Source organism: Arvicanthis niloticus, chromosome 2 (genome assembly GCF_011762505.2).
Source record: "Arvicanthis niloticus isolate mArvNil1 chromosome 2, mArvNil1.pat.X, whole genome shotgun sequence".
NCBI classification, from domain to species: Eukaryota; Metazoa; Chordata; class Mammalia; order Rodentia; family Muridae; genus Arvicanthis; species Arvicanthis niloticus.
Window position 1 is genome coordinate 85,216,941 of NC_047659.1, and position 20,550 is coordinate 85,237,490.

Here is a 20,550-nt window from a genome sequence, read left to right on the forward strand (position 1 = left end):
CCCCAGACTCCAGTTGTCAGGGGACCTGTATGAAAACCAGGCTGCATATCAGCTACATATGTGTCAGGGGTAATATATGGGTATTAGCTCAAGACCATATATGTTCTTTGGTTGGTGGTTGAGTCTCTGGGAGCCCCCAAGGCTGATCCAGGTTTTATCAATGCAAATATTATATATCCTTTAATACCCTTCATGGAGTATCTCAAAAGAGATAGATATGATTACCTTTGTTTATTCATTTAAAGTTATCATAGGTCTCCCATGGGTTATACTGTGGTCTATTTATATTTTTTCCTGGGTATTTTAAAAGTACGGGTGTTGTTTTCATACATGATGATACTGTCTCCGAATTGGAAAATTTTAGAAGACACTCAAAACAAAAACTTCTTATTAAATAATCACAGGGCATAGCCTCTTCATCTGTGGATTCATAATTATATCTCAGTGTCATTAGTTTCTACAGTGATCTTACATACTTTCTTTCCCAATGCATTTACAAAATGTTGACCTCAGAAAAACCTTAGTAGGTTTACCCCACACTGACATTCACTTGTGGGCGGGGGGTGGGGAGGGAGGCTATGCTAGGATTCTTATTCTTGTTCTTGAATTCCAGCAGAGCTGCTGTGGACACTGCTGTATCATGTTTGGGGTGAGAGAGAATACATTGGGCACATGCTAAGGACCATGGGGAGGCGGCTATAGCTCTAGCAAGCACACCCATCAGGACTTTCTTAATTCATATAGTTTTCCAGACATAATGGTTATCATTCCCTTTCCTTCTCAAGAGTGTCCCAGACAAAACAGAATTATTTGGCAACGGTTAGCTATAGCCATGTTGAAGAAGGCAGTGTCTTAGAATGGATCTGGTCTTGAGGCATGTGACACGAATGCACTCTTGAATTCCTGTAGTGATGAGTGGGTGTGATAGAAGCTATATGATTACACAAGAAATATTATGTTAAAAAAATGGTTTAAAGCATACTTTTTTTTCTCTTTCACAGCCAAAAAAGAGCACAGGATGGAAGAGAGTCACTTGGAGAATGCACAGAAAAGGTAAGCGGCTGTGAGTTGGTCTCCGTTCTTTCTCAGACTAGGCATCCTCTCTTTTTATTATGGTAGGAAATATTCCCATTGCTGTGCAACCATCAGTCTCTAGAACTCAATCTGAAACTGTCCTCAGGAGTAAGCGACAGACCCAGAGGTCCCCCCCATTTATGTATGTATTCACTTTACCTCATGATCATTCACAGTTGCTCCCCTCCCAGACCCCCCTCACACAGCTCTTCTCTCATCCCCTTTCCCTCACAAGGCCTGGACAGTCACTCTTGTACTTCCTGCCTCCTTATGGAGCCTTGTAGCATTTGAACTTTTATGACTAACTTATCTCATGTGCACTGTGTTTGGACAGCCAGTGCTTTGCTCCTGTCTGTTGAGACCTCTGTGAACAGTAAGCCATATGAGACCCCCTCGCCATCATATGTACTATGATGCCATTCCATCCGCTTGCCTCTCCTCCCAACTCGGCTCCTGAACTGGCTCATGGAAGTTAGAAAGAGAGCTGCTTTCTTTCAGTATCGTAACTTTAGGTTAGGCCAATTGAATAAACAACAAGAAGAGTTATTTCAATTTCTTTGCTCAGATCCTAGAGGCTTTTATAGACAAGGGACAGAAGGAAAAAGGGACTACCTTCTGCATACCGACACTCCGACCAGAACCAGAAGTCAGAAGAGACCCTAGAGTTCTTCCTTTGAGCCTAGCCCCTCTTCCTGACCTCTCTCTCAGTAGGCTTTCTCAGTGTAGCTATCACCTCATCTGGTGGAACCCAGAATCCATCTGTTTGAATCTCTAAGTGGAAGATATTTTTTTTAGTTCACCATGCCAGTCCCTTGGGTGTACCTTCCCTCTAGAAAGGTGCAAGGGGGCATGGTCCTTCAGAAGAGAAGACTGAGATACATGTGACGGTAATTTAGTTCCAAGTAATTAAATGAGGGCATTGCACTAGGAAATAGCATCTAAGGGGGAAAAAATAGGCTTTACAAAATAGCTGAGAATTATTTCACAGCGATGAACCTAAGTAAGAACGCTTGAAAGAGGAATGAGTCCTTTTCCTTCACTCTCACCTCATTTCTGGAGACTTCTAACAACCCAGAGACAGGTGCCAGCGCTGAGTCCTGCTTCCTGCCCTAATCTGCCAACAAAATTAAGATGCCGATGAAAGCAAGATGAAGGGCCAGTCTTGGAGTTTCCTAAGTGCAGACATGTTCTCCAGTCATGAGCAGCATCCGATCATAATTGTCAAAAACTCAGACAATTACACGCTTGTGCTTTAAGATTTTGGCTCCCCTCAGTTGGACTTACCCTTACATTATGCTTTCTTTCCTTGGTGTGTAAAATTAGTGTCAGAGACACTCAGCCCTCAGAGAGGAGACCATCAACAAGGGCAGGCTGGTATCAGGCCAAGCCGCAGTTCGGCTTCCGGGGTGCACATCAAGCTTCTAATCCCTTTTCAAGACTTTTGCTGAAGGGCAAGGGGCTCACGTTGGCGAGGCCCAGGCTGCTGCTGCACATTAGACATGCTAAGAGAGTCATAACTTTGGGTTGTCAGCATTTTCCGTGGCTTTGTGGTGAAGGTAGTCTAGCTTTCAGGTCATACTTGAAATATGTCAGATCTCATCTTTAATGTAGAAACCACGGTTGTTTGCTTGTCCTCTTTAAGGAGGTTGTGGTCAGTGTTGCAATATTCGTGTGAGACTTAGTAAATTCCTATGTTTTATTCTCAAGAGAAACAATTTACTCTGAGGCTAAGGGCTATTTGCTTCCCCTAAGCAGTTTCTGAAGGCACACATGAGAAAACAGTAAGGGGAAGTGTTCTGCTCTGGCATCTCCACACCAAGAGTAGAGCACTTTGCTTTTTGGCTCTGGGCTCTTCGTCATCTGTCTTTAAAAAAAAAAAAGTTTGGCCAAATTAAAAGGATGTAGATCAGACGAGGAAATGTAACAGAGTAGAGTTGGAGACCACTTTAAAGTAAGATTAAAATGTTGGTATAAAACAAAACATATGATTAGAAATTAATCTTTTTTTTTAAAGTTGAATGCTATTTGGGAGTTCAGTTCTGAGACTTGGACACTTCAAGAAGCATGCGGCATCCTTTGTCTGCTGTTTGTTGGAGAAGAGTCCCCCTGGCAATTAAATATTAGTGATTTTTCTTGTCCAAATTTCAAGTCTTTGGTGCACTGTTCTGTGAACCAAAACTGGGTTTCTGTGAAGAACATTTTGGCTGGAGAGGGCAGTAGTCTGGACATTATCAGACAGTGGTGAGTTCACAGTGTAGCACTGAGCCTTTTCTTCAATAGAAAGGAATCACTGGGGTCAAATGAGGCAGGCACCTCCTCAGAGTGGCTATATCTGTCAGCATTGCTATGCTATCATCAAAGCAGACCCTGAACTCAACTTACTTCTTCTGAACAGTCATTTAGGGGAAACATGCTGAAATTCAGTGTGTCTTTTCATTCTCGACCTCTCTGACAGAGGTGAGCAAGGCCTCCCAAATCCAAACTTTTGAGCACACACACACAGGGCAAGAGACTGGGAGGGCAGAGTTTTGGAAAGAGAAACCCCCAGACCACTGACATATTTTTGATAAATATCAGCATCTCTGTCACTTCTAACTTGACACCAGTTTGTCTAGAGTGTCCAAATGTGGGTTCCAGATAATGCAGAGGTGTTCAGGCGATGGAGGAATCATGGCAATTAGTCATGTGTGCTCAACACTGCACCCTCTTATGAAATAGAAAGATAATGTGTCCTCTGGATACAAAGGGAAATATTTCCTCTCTGTGTCACTGTACATACAAGCCCATGTTTAGAAAGTGGACAGAAGGAAAGAAGAGGAAAAATGGTGGTGTGCTCTCCTGGTATGACCCATGCTCATGTATGACACATGAGTCTGAAGGAGGTTGGGAAGAAGTGAGTGCTCTGTGTGGGAGGTGCCTGTGTCGGTGTCCATAAGCAACCGAAGGGGAGAGCGGGACATGCATTTCACAGGGGGCCAGGAACTGAATGGAGACCCAGCTCTGACAGTGCATGAGGTCATTCAGCCTTCCCAGAATTCCATTGTCTCATCTGTAGAGTAGAATGAGAATATTGGAAATGTTAACCTGCCTGGCAACACTAGTTCCAAACTCAGTTCCTCAGTAAGAAATCCACGGTCTGCCTCTATTGATTGTATAAGTGCCTGTATATCCTCATATTACAATTAACGTAAATTCCATGGTGAATGACACAAGGGTATATGACATAGAACACTCATTTGATTTTGTCAGTATTTTGACAGCTGTACAGAGAGAATAGACTTCACTACTTTCTTTGATTACTGGTTTTGCTTCAAAATATGTGCATTTGGAATTACTAGAAAATCCTTCAGAGATTACTGCCGCCATCATTGCCTCTCTCCACTTAAACACTTGTAGTCTTTTAATAACTAGGAGCCAAATTCCCTGGCCAGTAGTTTTAATTTGCATTAAAAACAGATTTGTTATTTACAGAAGCATACAGAATTTATGAGACTTGGAGCAGCAGCCCCAGCTTGGATCTCACCTAATCGTAGCCATGGAATCAATTAACAGTTCATCTGTGAAATGTGATAAAACCTTATGAGATACATATTGCCCAATAACCGAGGAGGAGATGAAAGTATGCTCCATAATAGTCACAGGGCTTCGGGGTTTTACAATCACCACCAAATAGAGTCCCATTAGAAACTCAGTATTCAGGATGGCCACAAAAACACCATGCCTGAGCAGATGATAGAGCATTGAGTAATAAACCTGGCTGGCCATTCCTGCTTTGATTAGTTTCCAACACCCTTGAAAGGGGGCTGTTTAAGAGTTCTTGCTCTTGGCAAATGAGCCTGTGAAGCTTGGGGTGGGTGAGGGCGAGGGGAGAAAGACTCAATTCAGAGCTATAAATTGCTGCCAAGCCAGTGCCTCCATGAAGGGCTGCTTGGGAGGCCCAGGCAGGCGAGTGGGCAGTGTGCCTTCACAGGGCAGGTCACGGCATTATCTTAGAAGAACCTGAGCTCCTTTCTAAGCTGATTGGAGATTGTTTTTCAAACCCTTGTTACGCTCACAAGGATGTCTCTTTTTTTTTTTATCATTTTAATATATATATATATATATATATATATTCATTGTATGTTGGTGGTTTATATTCTTCCATCATGGTTGAGTTAAAGGCCATACGGTGTAAATTTCTTAGTTTTTCTTGAAATAATCAGAGTAAGACGCCAAATGATAGAGCCAACGCAGAGAGGACAAAGGTGTCCCGATTTTTCGTGTTCTCAATTGACCATCTAACTGGCTTCTATTATTGGGACAGTCAATATGTCATGGACTGACATGTAGTCATTAAATACAGAGCAAAGATCAGAGAAATTGACTTGCACTTTAAAATGAGAACAAACTTAAGCTTAAGTTACATAACCTCTGGAATTGTGCTGTTCTTCAGTTCACACAGATAAGATGTGCCCAGTAGCTTTCCCAGTCATGATGAATCTATTGGCAACTGTATTTAGACTTCCCAAGGTTTTGAGTAATCTCCAGTAACTGTAAGCCCTGACTCCTGTGTTGGGGAACAGACATGTGGGAAGCTGCCCACAGTGTCCCTTCTCAGCATCCTAATGGATTTTAGTGTTGACAGTAACTTATTCCTTCCATGTTTCCCCCTACCTTCTGCAGTTTTGAAACAACAGTGGGATATTTTGGAATGAAGCCAAAGACTGGAGAGAAGGAGGTCACCCCCAGCTATGTGTTTATGGTGTGGTTTGAGTTCTGCAGCGACTTCAAGACCATTTGGAAGCGGGAGAATAAGAACATATCTAAAGAAAGGTAAGGCTGGATGAGGCACGGATGCCTCCTGAGCAAGCTCTGCAAGGCCCACGAAGTGTGCCTGGCGCACAGCTGTCGGTCCTTTCTTTTGCATCAATGCAACATCTAGGAAGGATTCTTGTCTCAGAGTTCCCAGAGAAATTCAGGAAAAACTTGCAGTCCCCGTGGGCAAGATATGCTCCCATGATCTGATAAAGCTCCATTCTCTTAACCCCTTCCAATTACTAGCTAGTAAATGAAAGGCGAGCTGTGCTAATTTGCAACAGATTGCTTCTCTGTGTATTTTCATGTCGGCCCAAGCTAAATGAGGCAGCCTTGCTGTGGCAGACAGTACAGACAAATAAAAGTGAATGCTTTTTCCCATTAATATACTGCATTTGCATCAAAGGGAACTCTCCTCAGCTCGGGCCACACTTCACACAGTGTTGAAGCCCCACGCTGGATTTACAGCGGCACTTCTGACTCCCTGTATCCTGCTGAGGACATCAAACTGTGCCGCTGGCCGCCCTGCAGCCTCTTGATTTTATTAGTTGAGGGGTAAAAGAAAAAAGTCAACTATGAACATAGGCACTGTGTGTGTGTGTGTGTGTGTGTGTGTGTGTGTGTGTGGAGAGAGAGAGAGAGAGAGAGAGAGAGAGAGAGAGAGAGAGAGAGAGAGAGAGAGAGAGAGAGGGAGAGAGACTTTATCCCCATTTTTCAGAAAGAAAACATTTCTGTTTAACTGTGGCCTTTGAGGCTTCGATGAATCCATAAAGGGTGTCATGAATTGAAACTTTAAACAGGTCTTATCTCTAACTCCTGGGGAACAGGTATGAGACTGTTGTGATTCAAGAGGATAGAGAAAGAAACAAAAGGTTCTAAAAAGTCAAAGTGAAAGAGACTATTCACTGCCATAAACATTGAGACATAAAGCTCCACAATTAATATACTTGTTCTCTAATTTGCAAAAACTGCTATATTTGTGGGGTTTTATATATGAAGACAATGTATACTAACATATGTTAGGCTGCTCTTCTCAAGATGAAATTTAGAGATTTTGATTTAATATTTTTAAATCTCTAAATGTTTTCTCAAGTTTTTTTTTTTTTTAAGAAAGAACCCAACCCCGTTTTTTCTAAAATAAGTTAAAACTTCTTTATCGTGTGAGGCTGGGTGTGAATGATCATACCCACAGTTCTCTCACACCTAGAAGTCTAGAGAAGGAAATGGCCGTGAACTCAAGGCCAGCCTAGAATACAAAGTGAATTACAGACAAGCCTGGGGTACAGCATGGGACCCTGCCTTTAAAAAATAAAAAAAAAAAATTATCTGTTCATCATCCCATCATCCCAGCATTACCTCTTTAGAAACAAGAAAATGTAGACTCTGTATGTTCAAGCAATGTGTGGAGGTCTGTGTCTATAATCCTAGTCCACAGGAGGCTGAGGCAAGAGGACTGTGCATTTTGAGGGCAACCTGAGTTTGTATTGAGACTCCATCTGAAAAAGAAAGAAATTTTAAATGTTTAAAAGCCGAGAACTCACGATGCAGATAAAGTGAAGCAGAGTCAGATGATATTCAACACAGCAAGGTGACTATGGTTGACACATCACTGTATGTCCCAGTGGGTAGAGAGGACTCCACTGGTTGCAACACAAAGACAGACATAGCATTTGAAGTATTGCCCTGGACAGTTAATCCAACTGGACCATAATGCTTATGTACAGAGAGTGCACAAAGAAGTCTTACAACAAATATGAACAGCTAGTCATTAAGGATTTAAAAATTAAGAGTCATTGAGAAAGTAGCTTGTTGAGCGTATGGGGGAAAACACGATCCTTAGAAATGTACCCAAGTCTGCATTCTCACCTGTGGTAATGTAACCTAAATTAACTTCCATAGAGTAAAGTCTTCTTGAGCCTAGAAGGGTGAAGCTCCTGTTTTTGATCTAATGGGGACTTCTGGTTCATTGCCAGGCCACTCCATCTCCACACCCTCACCAGGCTGCTAGGCTTCAGGGAGTTCTGAACATACATACAGCCTTTGTTTGGGGATTTTTCTTCTCAGAATTTGAGGGTAATTCTTAATGAGTTGTCTCTGAAGCCCACAAATTGGTCCAGAACAAAGAAACAAAAGCAGAGAGGGTAATTAATTGCTTTTTGTTAAAAAAAAAATCTGTAGAAATCTTGAACTGCATTCCAAACTGTATCACACCTGCCCCCACACTCACAGAAGTTAGACCAAACTATCTATGGGTCTGCTGAGGTGCCGCCCAGTCATCTTTCAGAGTGACCTTTTCTCTGATTCCCAGCGTGCACGTTCACAGCATTGCTTCCTGGGTACAGCTGGGGAATTGCTTGCTTCACACTCTGTAAACCAGCACCTCCCCAGGGTCATGACTTCCCAAAAGCCTTCACTGATCATTTAGCAGTTTCCGGGGTCTCTTCATTGCAGCTATGCTCTGGGGAGATGGATCACCAGTGAAGTGTTAGCCTAAAGCATCTCTGAACTTTAAGTTTGGGAAAGATTTTTGGAAGCAACATGCTTAGAAAACCCCACCATTAAAAACATCTTAGCACATCCACTCAACCAATTAAATTGATTATCCAGGATCTTCCTATGCAGGTTTTTTTTTTTTTCTTCATGATAAGGAGTTCAGCTTTTAGGCTCTTAAGTGGCATTATTCATTAGTGTAAAATAAGCATAGTAACATAAGTTGACTTGTTATGACGAAATTAGAAATAATACAATTGCTCTACTTTGACGCTTATTTAATATTTGATATTTATATTTTTAATTACAACTTTCCCAGAAACATATTAAATTAACACTAAATGCCATGAGGCAATGTAACATCATTCACCAGAATTCTTCAAAAGCATTCTAACAAATAAAATCCATAGCCAAAAATGAAAGGCTGAAATCATGTAACTGTTGGGGAGAATGTGGTTTGCTATCTCATCACAAGAAATTAAGATCACACGATTTTTAAATGTGTCTGCAGTCCAATTGAAACCCAAGAAGTTACTTGAAAAAAGTAATCAATAATAGCGTTTTCAAAGAGAAAAACCCAAAGGTAAATGTTGTTTGTTTAAACCCCACTTCCAATAGAAATGAAAGTATTGGACTGCTTTAAGTCACTTGAGGTTAATTTTTAGGTAACAGAGAATATCTACTTACTTTTCTGCTTAGTGCAGATTTCATGAATATGCATTAGGCTAGTATAACACTTAGACCCACGTGCCTCCATAGCAAGCTAGCAACTTCCCCTCATAAAGCTAGAGTACTCTCTAAAGGTTGTATTAAAATGTTCAATGTTGCTATGCCATTAAACTAGTAAACTAAACCCTGTGAGTAAGAGGAGAGAGGATTTCCTGGGGACATGGTTTATCCTCATATTAACTGTGCCATTAGAAAAGCAATTTACTACGTAGTCATATATTAATGGCTTTAAATTTTCTTCAACGTTTAAGCCAGTATTAGGCAAAAGAGCATGTTCCCATGTCTAAGCACAAATCCAGAAGGTTCCCTCTCTATCATTGTGTGGCCTCCAGTGGTGACACTAATCCCCCCCATCCCCCCCCCCAGTGAAGTCTTCTGGTTCCTTCTCCTATCCCTTCAGAGTACGAACAGTGCTCAGTAGTATGAAAGGGACCTCTAGACAGAGATCAGATCTCAAAATGTCTCCCTTCGCTTTGCCATTAATTTGCTGTGCAACTTTAGGCCAGATGCTCACTGCACAGGGAACCAATCAAACGTGAGTATTGGGATGGAGCAGGAACTAGAGGTTAACTCTGATCTCTTGTAGCTTGCAATCATTATGATTCTGGAAACAACTTTTCTGATATTCTAAAACCAGTGCAATTCTGAGATAACGAACCTCACTTTTGTTTGAGATTACTAAGGATGATACTGGAAATTGTTTCGAACCAAACATCTGATCCATGATTGGGAAAAGATTTGGGGCAAGAGGAATTGTCACTGCCCTCCAGGCTTTGACAGGCATGCACAGTATCACTCTCCCAGTTTTGTGGTTATTAATACAATTCTAATATTCATCTTGAAGGGCTCATTTTTTTAAATCAAGGACATACACACAGAAGTGTTTTCTGTGCTCTCGTCTCTGTAGCATGATGTTTAGCAGGATGCTACAGCTCACCAGTACTGTATTTCATACTCATTGGCAACTTTGCATTGGTTTTACCTCTTCATATACTTTTTGCATATGAATCTCTTAATATTAAGTCACTTCATGAATTTTTAGTACATACCTTTTTCATCTATTAAATCCAGATATTATCCAATCACATGCATAAACAACTGCAAGACGGTATCCTAAAATTTTCTGCATTTTCTTTAATTGTTTAATTGTCTGCTCCATAGATCCATGCTTCTAAAACATTTCACCAGTTAGGATCTCTTCAGACTTTCCCCACATCTGCCCACCCATGCACACAAACCACACAGTGAGCTATGGATTAGCAGAAGGTGAATATGACCCAGGGGAGCCAGGACTCCAGGAATAATGTCCATGCAAATGCTTCACCCCGAGCCAAGACAAACTTGAAAAGTGCCATTTAAAAAGCCCATAATGGGCCAGTGAGGAGTGAACAAGAATTTTCGTAAATGGTTATGGGCAAATGCAAATAAGATATTTCATTATATGCATAGCGATAGTTTACACCATGGGAGAACAGAAAGCTACTTGCCTTATTTTCTTAGCTCCAGCTGAAGACCAACAGGGTTTTGGGTTGAGTGTATCCCTCGAAGCTATTATGGTTAGTTATGCAACTGCCACAGCCTTGACAACAGATAGATCCAGGCTGGGTTCTGTGATCCCGAAAGCTGTTCCCAGAGATCCCTGCTGGTCATGTAGCCTTAGGACCAAGAACTGAACAAGGTCACCCCTCCTCCCACTATGACCCATTGACTGTAGTACAGTACTGCAAGAGTCTATATTTTTACATGGTAAAGTTTTTTTCCGGAAGAAGTTGAGGTGACCAGAATTTTTATTCAATTTTTTGCCTTCTTACTGACACATGTACATAATCATTCCAGTTACCTGTAAGAAGCCATTATCCTTTCCCCTAGCCTTCTGCTACGTAGGGTTGTATACACCTGGCCAGGAAAATGCTTCAGCATTTGAAGAAATCCCTTTAAAATACAAATGATCAAACCTCTAACTTGAATTTCCCTGTCATGGTTGAAAACAGCTCTGTGTAAGTACACAAACAGTAAGGTGCTCTTGTGAACCTAACTGAAACACAGGATTGTCATAAACAAGAAAGAAGAGGAAAAAAAGAAAATCTTCTTCTCTCACCTGCAATAAATTTAATCCTTTAAATTAAAATTTAATTTTAAATTAAAAATATGTCACATGGGTTAGATAGATGGCTCAGCCATTAAAGGCTGAGGCTCACATCTGAAAGGGTGGGTTTGCCGTGAATATGGGATAGACTAAAACACCATGAGAAGAATAAGACTGAAATTTTAAGCATGCGTACATGTGTGCAAATGCACATATGCGTCTGCATGCAGTGTCCATGGAGCCAGAAGAGAGCATTGTATCCCCAGGAGCTGCAGTTAACAGGGGATTATGAACATCCCTTGTGGCGAGTGGGATCTAAACCTGTGACCTGTGGAAGAGAGGCAAGTGCTCTTAACTCCTGAGACGTCTCTCCAGCCCCTATCACTGATTTTTTTTCCAATAAAATCTTCTGGCTTTCTTTCTCCTGGATACTGTCAGTTCATTTCTTCTCCTTTCCTTTCTAATTTTGATAGTTGCTTATTCATTTATTTACCAGTATTACTTTTTATGTCTTAATAAAAATAAAGCTCTCACCCCCATAACAAAGACCAAAATAAAATAACTGTTACTTGAAGAAAATAATTAATTTTCCACTTGTCTAGTGACCTGGATAAAAGGAGTTTCACTATTGAGGGCATAGCTTCCTTCCTTTGTAGCTAAAATCCTTAAGGGGTTGTCTTTACTCACAAAATTCAAGATGGCTCATGTTGTGTCTGCCTTTGCTAATAGGTGTGGTGGGGGAGGGGAGCCTGCCTTTTAGTAGCATGAAATGGAAGGTGTGTATACCTGTTTCATTCTTGGCCCATTGGGTTGAACTGATTCTCATGGACAAATACAAGGGAGACCAAGAAATGCAGCCTCACCTGGGAGCCTTGCACCCAGCTAAAGTGCCATGAGCTATGTTACTTACCACGTCAGGAAGACTGTATGATAAAACCACTGGCAGACTCAGCCACATTTCCCACTTGTAGAGTCAATGGTTAACTCCATCATTGGAGTTAACCAATTCTTTTTGACAATAGCACTTCCTTTCTCATAAGAAAGGCCTGTCTGTTCTCATTTTATGTCAGGTCTCTTTTTCCTCCCATCCCTAAGCATGAAGGCTTCCCCAGTTTCAGGTCTCTGTGTCATTCTCTTTGTGATTCCTCCATCCTGTGCCATCCCCCAAAATACACAGTTTTGCCCTTCACTTCTGCCTTGGCCTCCTAAATCTTCCTACCCAGAATGGACGTATTTTCTAAGGCTTAGGCCTGAATCTCCTATTGCATAATCAAGAGGATGCCCAGCTTTCTTCTGCAAATAAATCACTATGTCCCAACCAGAGATTATTCCTTCTCAATTGAGGCCTACCTCTCACAGCTTGCCCAATTTTCAGTCACAACAGAATCCTTGTCTTGGCACTACCCAGCAAGCTGGAAATCCACTTTATTGTCAGAACTCCAAGACAGTTTCTCCATCTCTTTCTGATCCTTTCCGGTTTGCCTACCCTGTAGTTACTGGTCTTCACCTCCTATCCACAGAAGTGCCACCTTTACCTCATATCTATGGAAGCTCTGCCCACATTAGAAATTCATCATCCTAATTATTTTCCTGCCACAAGGTCGTTCCATTTGCCTTGACATCTCCTAGGGTCCAATTCACGTAACTTTGAACATACTCTGTTTCCCAGTGCTGATGAAATAATGGGAGGGAAGCGTAGCCATGGTTGGTCCGTTAACTTTATGGGTTCTTACAACCCTGCAAAGGAAGGTTTATTGCTATTTCAAAATAAAAGCAGAAAAGTAAGTGAACTGCCAGATTACAGTTTCTTAACTAACCAGGATGAGTAAAAACCTAGAACCTACTCAATCCTCAGCCCCTTCTCTATAGCCTCCTTGCCCGCCCACCCCATCCCCACCACCACCCCGCCCACCCCCCACCCCCCGCACCTACAGCAGCAATCCTGCTGCTTCTCATACTTGGACTTTCTTGCCTTCTTACTCTTCATGGTTCTCAGCTACTTCCTGCTGACCAAAACATAGCTATCCTTCAAAACCAGCTCTTTTAAAACTCTTTTGTAATTTCCCTAAGTAGAATTGCTTTTTCCCTCTCTTCTGTAACTGCAGGTTTTGTTGTTGTTGTTGTTAACATCTGTATTAGTCAGGATTCTTTAGAGAAACAGAACTGGTAGGATACATACATACATACATACATACATACATACATATATACATACAAAACAAACAAATGGTATTTACTAGTGTGGCTTTCAGGCTATGGCCCTACTATTCCAACAATGGCTGTCTTCCGACAGAAAGTCCAAAAGTCCAGTAGTTGTTTAACCCAGGCCTTTAGTGTTTCAGGTGGCCTTTAATATATGATGGAATTCTGAAGAGGTAGGCGCTAATGCCAGTGAACTTGCTGGTGAATGAAAGTGAGCAGGCAGAGAACCAGAGCTTCCTTCTTTCATGACTTTTATATAGGCTGCTACCAGAAGGTGTGGCCCAGAACTAAGGTGGATCTTCCTACTTCAAAAGATCTGGATTTAGGATGGGCCTTCCCACCTCATGTGATTCAGATGTATACCACAGCCTGGGTTTTAGTTAATCTCAGTCAAGCTGTCAACCAAGAACACCCATCTCACCTTTTAGCATTTAACCCATATTACCTTAATAGTTTAGTTGCTTATCTTCCCCTCCCCTGACTTCCAGGATATGATCCCATTCTCTATTGTGCCTTTGGTGGCAAATTACCCAGCTCAGAGCCCAATGCCTATTTATTTGCATGGAAAGAGCCTCATAATACAGTCAAATGTTATTAAATGGGCATTAAAGATTCCTTGTGATTTATGGAGAAGAAACTTATCTCAGGAAAATGTGGAAATAAAGAGGGATTTGGCTTTGGGAACATCATTAATCTATCAAAAAGACCACCTTCAATAGATTTGAAGGGGGAACAGAAGCCAGTAGGGGGGATATTTGAGGTCAGTGGCACCCTAATTTAGGGAGACCCTTGGGATCACCAAAAAGCATTGCAGAAATGAGAGTGCATTTACTGAGTCAGGATCCAATGGGATAGGTGCCCAAAGGCTGTGGTTTCCAGACTATGTTCTACGCTTGACGAACACTTGATAAATGTCTTGACTTTGCTTTCCTTAACATATGAGACATGACCCTTTGGAAACACCACCCCAGAACTTGCTATTTAGCTAAGTTTGGAAATGACAAGACTTAGGTTATCTTGAAGGTCTCCTCAAACCTTGATTTTCTGTAATGTGTGGTAAAAATAAAAACTACATGTTGACGTAACAGATGAATTCTGTTCCTTAAGAAAGGAGGGAGTGAGGACACATGAAGGGCTCACATTGCAAAAGTGTGGAGTCAACATGTTTCAGGCTGATTAAATACTACCTTCTCTGTTTGTTCAATACACCCACCTTTTCATGTATTTTAATAGTCTCATTTCAGGTTGAGTGCATAAACACAGACTTTAAAAAATATCTATTATGACAGTAACTCAAACACATGCTTAAATAACCATTATGTCTCAGGTAGTACACAGGAATGAGACTATTCTGAAATTTTAATGTAGTGATTTCAGACCACTTCCTCCATGAAGTTCAGTCTTTCCTGCAAAATTCTGGGGATTTCAACTTGGGCACTTAATTTTTCATTCAGTTTTGTACTAATAATTCTATTTCTTAAAGTGATTGTATGCCCAAGAATTTAAATGCAAAGTCTTTGTGATTTTTATTTTCTCTGTGGCACCTCCTAGTTCCTTATATACAGCAGATGCTCAGTTAACGCTGAACACACACCCTGTTGCTCTATTTATTTGGCCATGGCAAAACTGTCTATGGCTGATAAGTGAGACATCTTAGTTATTTTTGTTTTCTTGGTAGAATACTTCAAATAAGTCCCATATACGTCATTTTTGTCAAACATATACAATCTTAGTAGATGTGTCAAAGGGATAAGACATGACCAAAACAAGAAAGACAAATTACTGGAGTCAAATAATCCCCAACTCTGTTCTTCGAGTGCATCACTTTCAATTAGTTTTAAAAAAAAAAAAAAAAAAAAGTAAGAAAAAAATAAAAGAAGGCAGTGAAAATTCTTGGGATCCACTGCTGTTCCAAATCTCAAACTCCTTTGGCACGCAAAGCAAGACCTTAGAGAGTGTCTGTCCACACTCTGTTTCTCTAGCTTGGCAGAGACTGATGGAAACCCAAAGTAAGTCTTCATTCAGCCAGAATGTTTCTAAAGCACTTTGTGGGACTTCTGACAGCTCCCGCCATGGGCAGATATTCAATAGGGGGCTGGCTACTCAGGTAGTATGATCTGAGGGGCGCCAGGGAGGCTCTCTGCTCTGAACAATCTCATCACCTTTTTTTAATATAATTGTTTCAGCCACTGCACAAACAGTCTGTGCAATTCTAGTCTTTGGTGAGACACAGTAGGCAGTAGAGGTTTCAAACCCGAAAGGTGCGGTTGTCAGTATCTGCAAGCACATGCCTGTCTTCAGTATCAGAATTGGGATTGTCTTCCAGAGGCTGCCTGCCCCTTTCCATGTGCTCTGTAGACTTGACATAGCCTCCTTCACTTCCAAGCCACCTCCCAGTGCCTCTCCCAGGAGAGGAAATACGGTGCTGGTGCCTTTCACTCTGCACCTACATCTCTGGGTCGACTAGGGTGTTATGTCTACCAAGTGCAGAGTGATTGGCTTTAACTGATCATGCATTCCAGGGCACGTCTAGCCCCACGCCACTTCCACTCCCCTGCGGCCTGGACAAGAAGCTCTGCCAACGGAAGCAGGCTTTGTTCTGCAATTAATCACTCCAAGTCAAAGTGTGTTTGGGTACTATAAGTGATAACCCTCAAGAGCTACGAAGTGGCTGGTCTGTGTAGCTGTTGAAATCCAGGCCGTGTGAGGACATCTTAGGTTGTAAGTAGATATCTTACTTGGGCACAGAATAGGGGAAATGTCACATTTCAGGAAGCAGAAATCATAGGTTAATTCATCGCGGAATAACTTTTAAGGGAGAAATCCTGATATGTAAGTAGTCATCTAAGTCATCTAAACGTTGTGTTCCCGCTGCTCCGTCTCGTGAAGGCTACTGGGATGAACCTGGGGGCCATGAGAGCAGAGGGAGGAGGATAGTGGTCAGAGGTGAAGCTCAGACTCCAAGAAAAGAATGGAGCTAAAAGAGAGTGTGTGTGTAAGTGTGGCTCCACTGACCTGCCTGCGACAAATGAGATGGAGTTATGCTTTGTTTCATATTCTCCTCCATGGCCTTTTCCAGTTTACCTTCCTTCCCTTTGTAAGTAACACAGAAACTAATCAAATATGTCCGCGCATCAGCTGGTTCAGTGAAGACTCCTTTTCCACTGAGGAGTGAGGCATTGCATCCTTTTTTTTTTTTTCTTTATGACAGTGCAGAGTTACTTCCTTGACTTTCATAACTATTAATCATGTGCTCTGTGTGGTTCTACCATTAAGAATTCAGAAATGCCTAGTGAGTGAATTCTGTCAAGAAAGATAAAGTGGTAGCTGTTCCCACAGGCCCCGTAGGTCTCGGGAGCAGTGGAAGGTCACTTATTTAGAACTGTGCCTAGACACTAGCTCAGTTTCCTCCAACCATGAAGAAACCACTTGATCCAGCAAACTGAAGAGAGTACTTTGTGGATACCTGAAAGATGTCCTAAGACTTGAACCAATGCCACGGGGCCTATTGAACAGAGCTGTCTAACATCTAGCCTATGGAAGATAGATGCAGGACCAAGAGGGACATCTAGCTATAACATCCTCAAAGCCCACTGAAACATTTTATCTTTCTCAACATAATGGCAATTCCATCTCTGCTTCAGAGAATCCTAAAAAAGATAATATCAAAATGCTGTTGCTGGTTTTTTCTATCTAACGTGTCACCATATCGTTTATGTTCAATGGCTATATTCTAACTCGTTACCCAGGTGGCTCCATTGTGAAGCCAAGGTTATGTTTCCCTAGGCAGGAGCAGCATCAGACGCGTCCTTTCTTGCATGTATGCTTTTCCTCAGTACACACTGGCTGCTATTTCAGTTTGCTTGAGCCTTCAGTGACTCCTGAGGGAGCATATGTATTACAGAAAGGAAGAAGAAAGGATAGGAGGATTTCCAGACATTTTGCTAAAGCATTTATGTGCTGAAGTTGCAACTTTTTTCTTTCTCAAACATAATCACATTGGAATGCTTTCCCCTGTATCTAAAATTATATTTGGAGGGCTCAGCATATAACCCTTAACGTGAAATCTCGGTTCTTTTAATTACCAGCAATGGTGAGCAACTGTATTGTATTCTAAAGTAAATGTTTAGACCAGAAACAAGAAATAGAACCTGCATCTCAATCAGAATGAAAAACAAGTTCCTAACAGTTGAATCGAGGAGGAGGTGGAACATCCGTATAGCTAGGAATAGTCTAGCCAGCCTGTTTCCAGTTAAAGGCAAAAAAGAAAAGAATGTCTTTACCTCCTGGGCGAGATAGAAAACCCCTGACCTGGACAAAGTTATATATCTCCTCTAACATCAGTCCTTATGGGTAAATACCATGTGTGCCTTCCGGGATCCTGGCATGCATGTGTAAGTTGGCATGCATATGTAAGTTGGCATGCATATGTAAGTTGGCACATGTTAGGTGGCCTGCAGTACCTTTTCTCTTACACATTTAGGATTCATGGAGCTAATCAGTATCTAGAACTGGACTTTTAAATGTTTGGATTTTTCCCCCCAAAAAGTCGATGCAGAAAGTAAGTTTATGAATAAGTCTTTACTAAACTTTTAAACTGATTAAAATAGACATTCAGCCCCTCAGCTATGTGCTAAGAATTGACTTGTGCAGACATAGGATAGGTATTGAAATACGCAGGTTCCCTGGTACACAGAAGGCCTGTGGATTTCCTCACATGGTTCTAGTGGCTAAACAGAAACAGGACACCCAGCTCTGAGATAAAAAGCCTTAAGTACCTCGAGAGAGGTGCAAATTGCTTTTTCCATTGAGAAAAGAGAAATTACTCCTGGCTACGAGAGATGAAGTGTTCATGACTTTGGCACTTAAGCAAGTAGTATGAGAATGGAAGACATTTGATTACATGGGAATGAGCTAGACAAGAAAGGTTAGCCTGAACTGGCTGGTATGTCGAGCCAACTGATGGAGGTAACCATGTGCCAACCTTTCTTTTGTTTCCACATCAACAATGTTATTTAGTTGTACTGTGCCCTCATGTCTGTCTGTCTGTCTGTCTGTTTTTTTAGAAGAGCTATCTCATTAGTGGATGCCCTGATCCTCTGGCTCTTTTTTTTATATACATAAATTTACAAAATCTTTATTAAGACCAGTGTAGGCATTTACATTACATGACAATTCATTATCAGATTCATTGTAGCATAATGGACAATCACTGGAGGCCATAATTAGATTTGGAAGGTCATAGAGTATTCTGTAAGTAACTTAGAAATTAAGGTAAATGGATGTGTTGAGCTTGATATGAGTAAACTATACCTATGATGGAAATTTTTTTTTTAGTTTTTTTATTGAATATTTTATTTATTTACAATACAGATGTCATCCCTTTCCCCATTTCCCCTCCCTAGAACCCCCTATTCCATCTCCCCTCCTTTTTTATGCTTTTATACCATTTTAATTACATGACTGTATTAGAGTCAGTTCTAGGTTGAGCGTCTAACAATACAACAGATGCAAATAGTCAAGGAACAAGCAAGACAATAAACACAAATAGTCAAAGAAAAAAAAAAGCAAGGCATTAAACCCAATTACATGAACACTACCATGATCACTATTTCTAAAGGCTTATCAGGATGCCCAAGTATCTGAGCCTACTTCCTTCTTCCAGCCCAAGGTCATTTTCCTGTCTGAAGCCTACTTCCTTGTTCTAGCCTAAAATTTAGATTCCTGCCTGAAATTACTTCTTTGTTCTAGTCTAATGTCAGATTCCTGCCAAGCAGCCTCAAAGGCTCTCCACCTCTCCCCCCCCTCTGGCTCTTACAATCTTTCTTCCCCCTCCCCCTTGATGTTTCTTGAGCTTTAAGTACGGAGATTGTTGTGTAAATATATGTATTTATATTAAATTAAATATATTAATTAATATATTTATTAATTGTGGTAGGCATCATAATTGATCTTCTTGTTTGAGTTATAAGTATTCATAAATATAATATTTATATTTACAAATATTCTGGACAAAGGATCCTCATCAGATATATGATTCACGGTTTTTCTTTCCACTTTTTAGGTTGTCTTTTCACTTCATTGCAGTGAATTTATGAATTTGATACTTACAGTGTTCATATGTTTTCTCAAAGTTTTAATCTTCCAAAATTGTCTCAGCATTATCTCCTGTGTAGATAATAGGCCAAGCACACTGAACAGTGTCTTTTGTTTGTTTGTTTGTTTGTTTGTTTTGTTTTGTTTTGTTTTTCGAGACAGGGTTTCTGTGTAGTCCTGGCTGTCCAGGAACTCAGTTTGTAGACCAGGCTGGCCTCGAACTCAGAAATCTGCCTGCCTCTGCCTCCCAAGTGCTGGGATTAAAGGCATGCGCCACCACCTCCCGACGTGAACAGTGTCCTATGCACATAGAATTCTCTTCATCCCAAACTTCTGTGTTGTTCACAAAAGCACAGCCTCCCCTTGGTCCTCTTAGTGGGCTCTCCAGTGAAAACTGAGCTGTGGCTCAGCACAGGATCAGGATGAACTGGAGTTTAATGTAATAGCAGAAAGCTAGGCAAAGCTTCTGGCTACCATTACAGTTCACATAATGTCCCTCTGGCCAACAACAGACCACATAAAAAGGATATAGAGGGGGAGGTATGTTAATATTTACAATGTGCTTTTTCTTTGTTTTGATATGCTCAGATATGCCAATCCTTATCAGTGTGCTACAGTTACATTCAGGATTCTGCATGATACTGTGCCCTATAGGTTTATGTTTTAGCTGTTGTTGTGGGCTTTCCCATTGGAGTTTACAGCTACTCACTGGATAAGTGTCACTGTGACAAGATTACCTAACATTAAATTCAAATATCATACATTTTTCAGAATGTATCCCCATGGTTATGTGTTCAGAATACTGAGCTTTGCATTAGAATTTCTGTCTAACTTAGCCCCTTCCCTTTTCTTCTTCTTCTCCTCCTCTTCCTGTCCTTTCATCCCCTTCCACCCCCATTTCTGTTTCAGATTGAAAATGGCTCAGGCATCCGTCAGCAAACTGACATCAGAGAAGAAAGTGGAGACAAAGAAAATCAATCCCACTGCTAGTCTGGTAAGCCACATTTTTCACAGTAACCTCTAGAGTTTTCATTATGACTAGGGTACACTCCCAAGAGTCTGTGAATTTAAAGGACAAA

At 41.2% G+C, this 20,550-nt stretch overlaps 1 protein-coding gene across 4 annotated transcripts in view; it reads left to right on the top strand.

Moving 5' to 3' along the window:
* Positions 1-20,550, top strand: part of Fmn1 (formin 1) — a 381,486-nt gene that overhangs the window by 352,163 nt on the left and 8,773 nt on the right. For all 4 annotated transcript variants that reach the window (XM_076929458.1, XM_076929459.1, XM_034494159.2 and 1 more), the window contains 3 exons: positions 1,002-1,053; positions 5,737-5,886; positions 20,381-20,465. In XM_076929458.1, the coding sequence (XP_076785573.1) occupies positions 1,002-1,053; positions 5,737-5,886; positions 20,381-20,465 (287 nt within the window). The remainder of the gene's footprint in view (positions 1-1,001; positions 1,054-5,736; positions 5,887-20,380; positions 20,466-20,550) is intronic.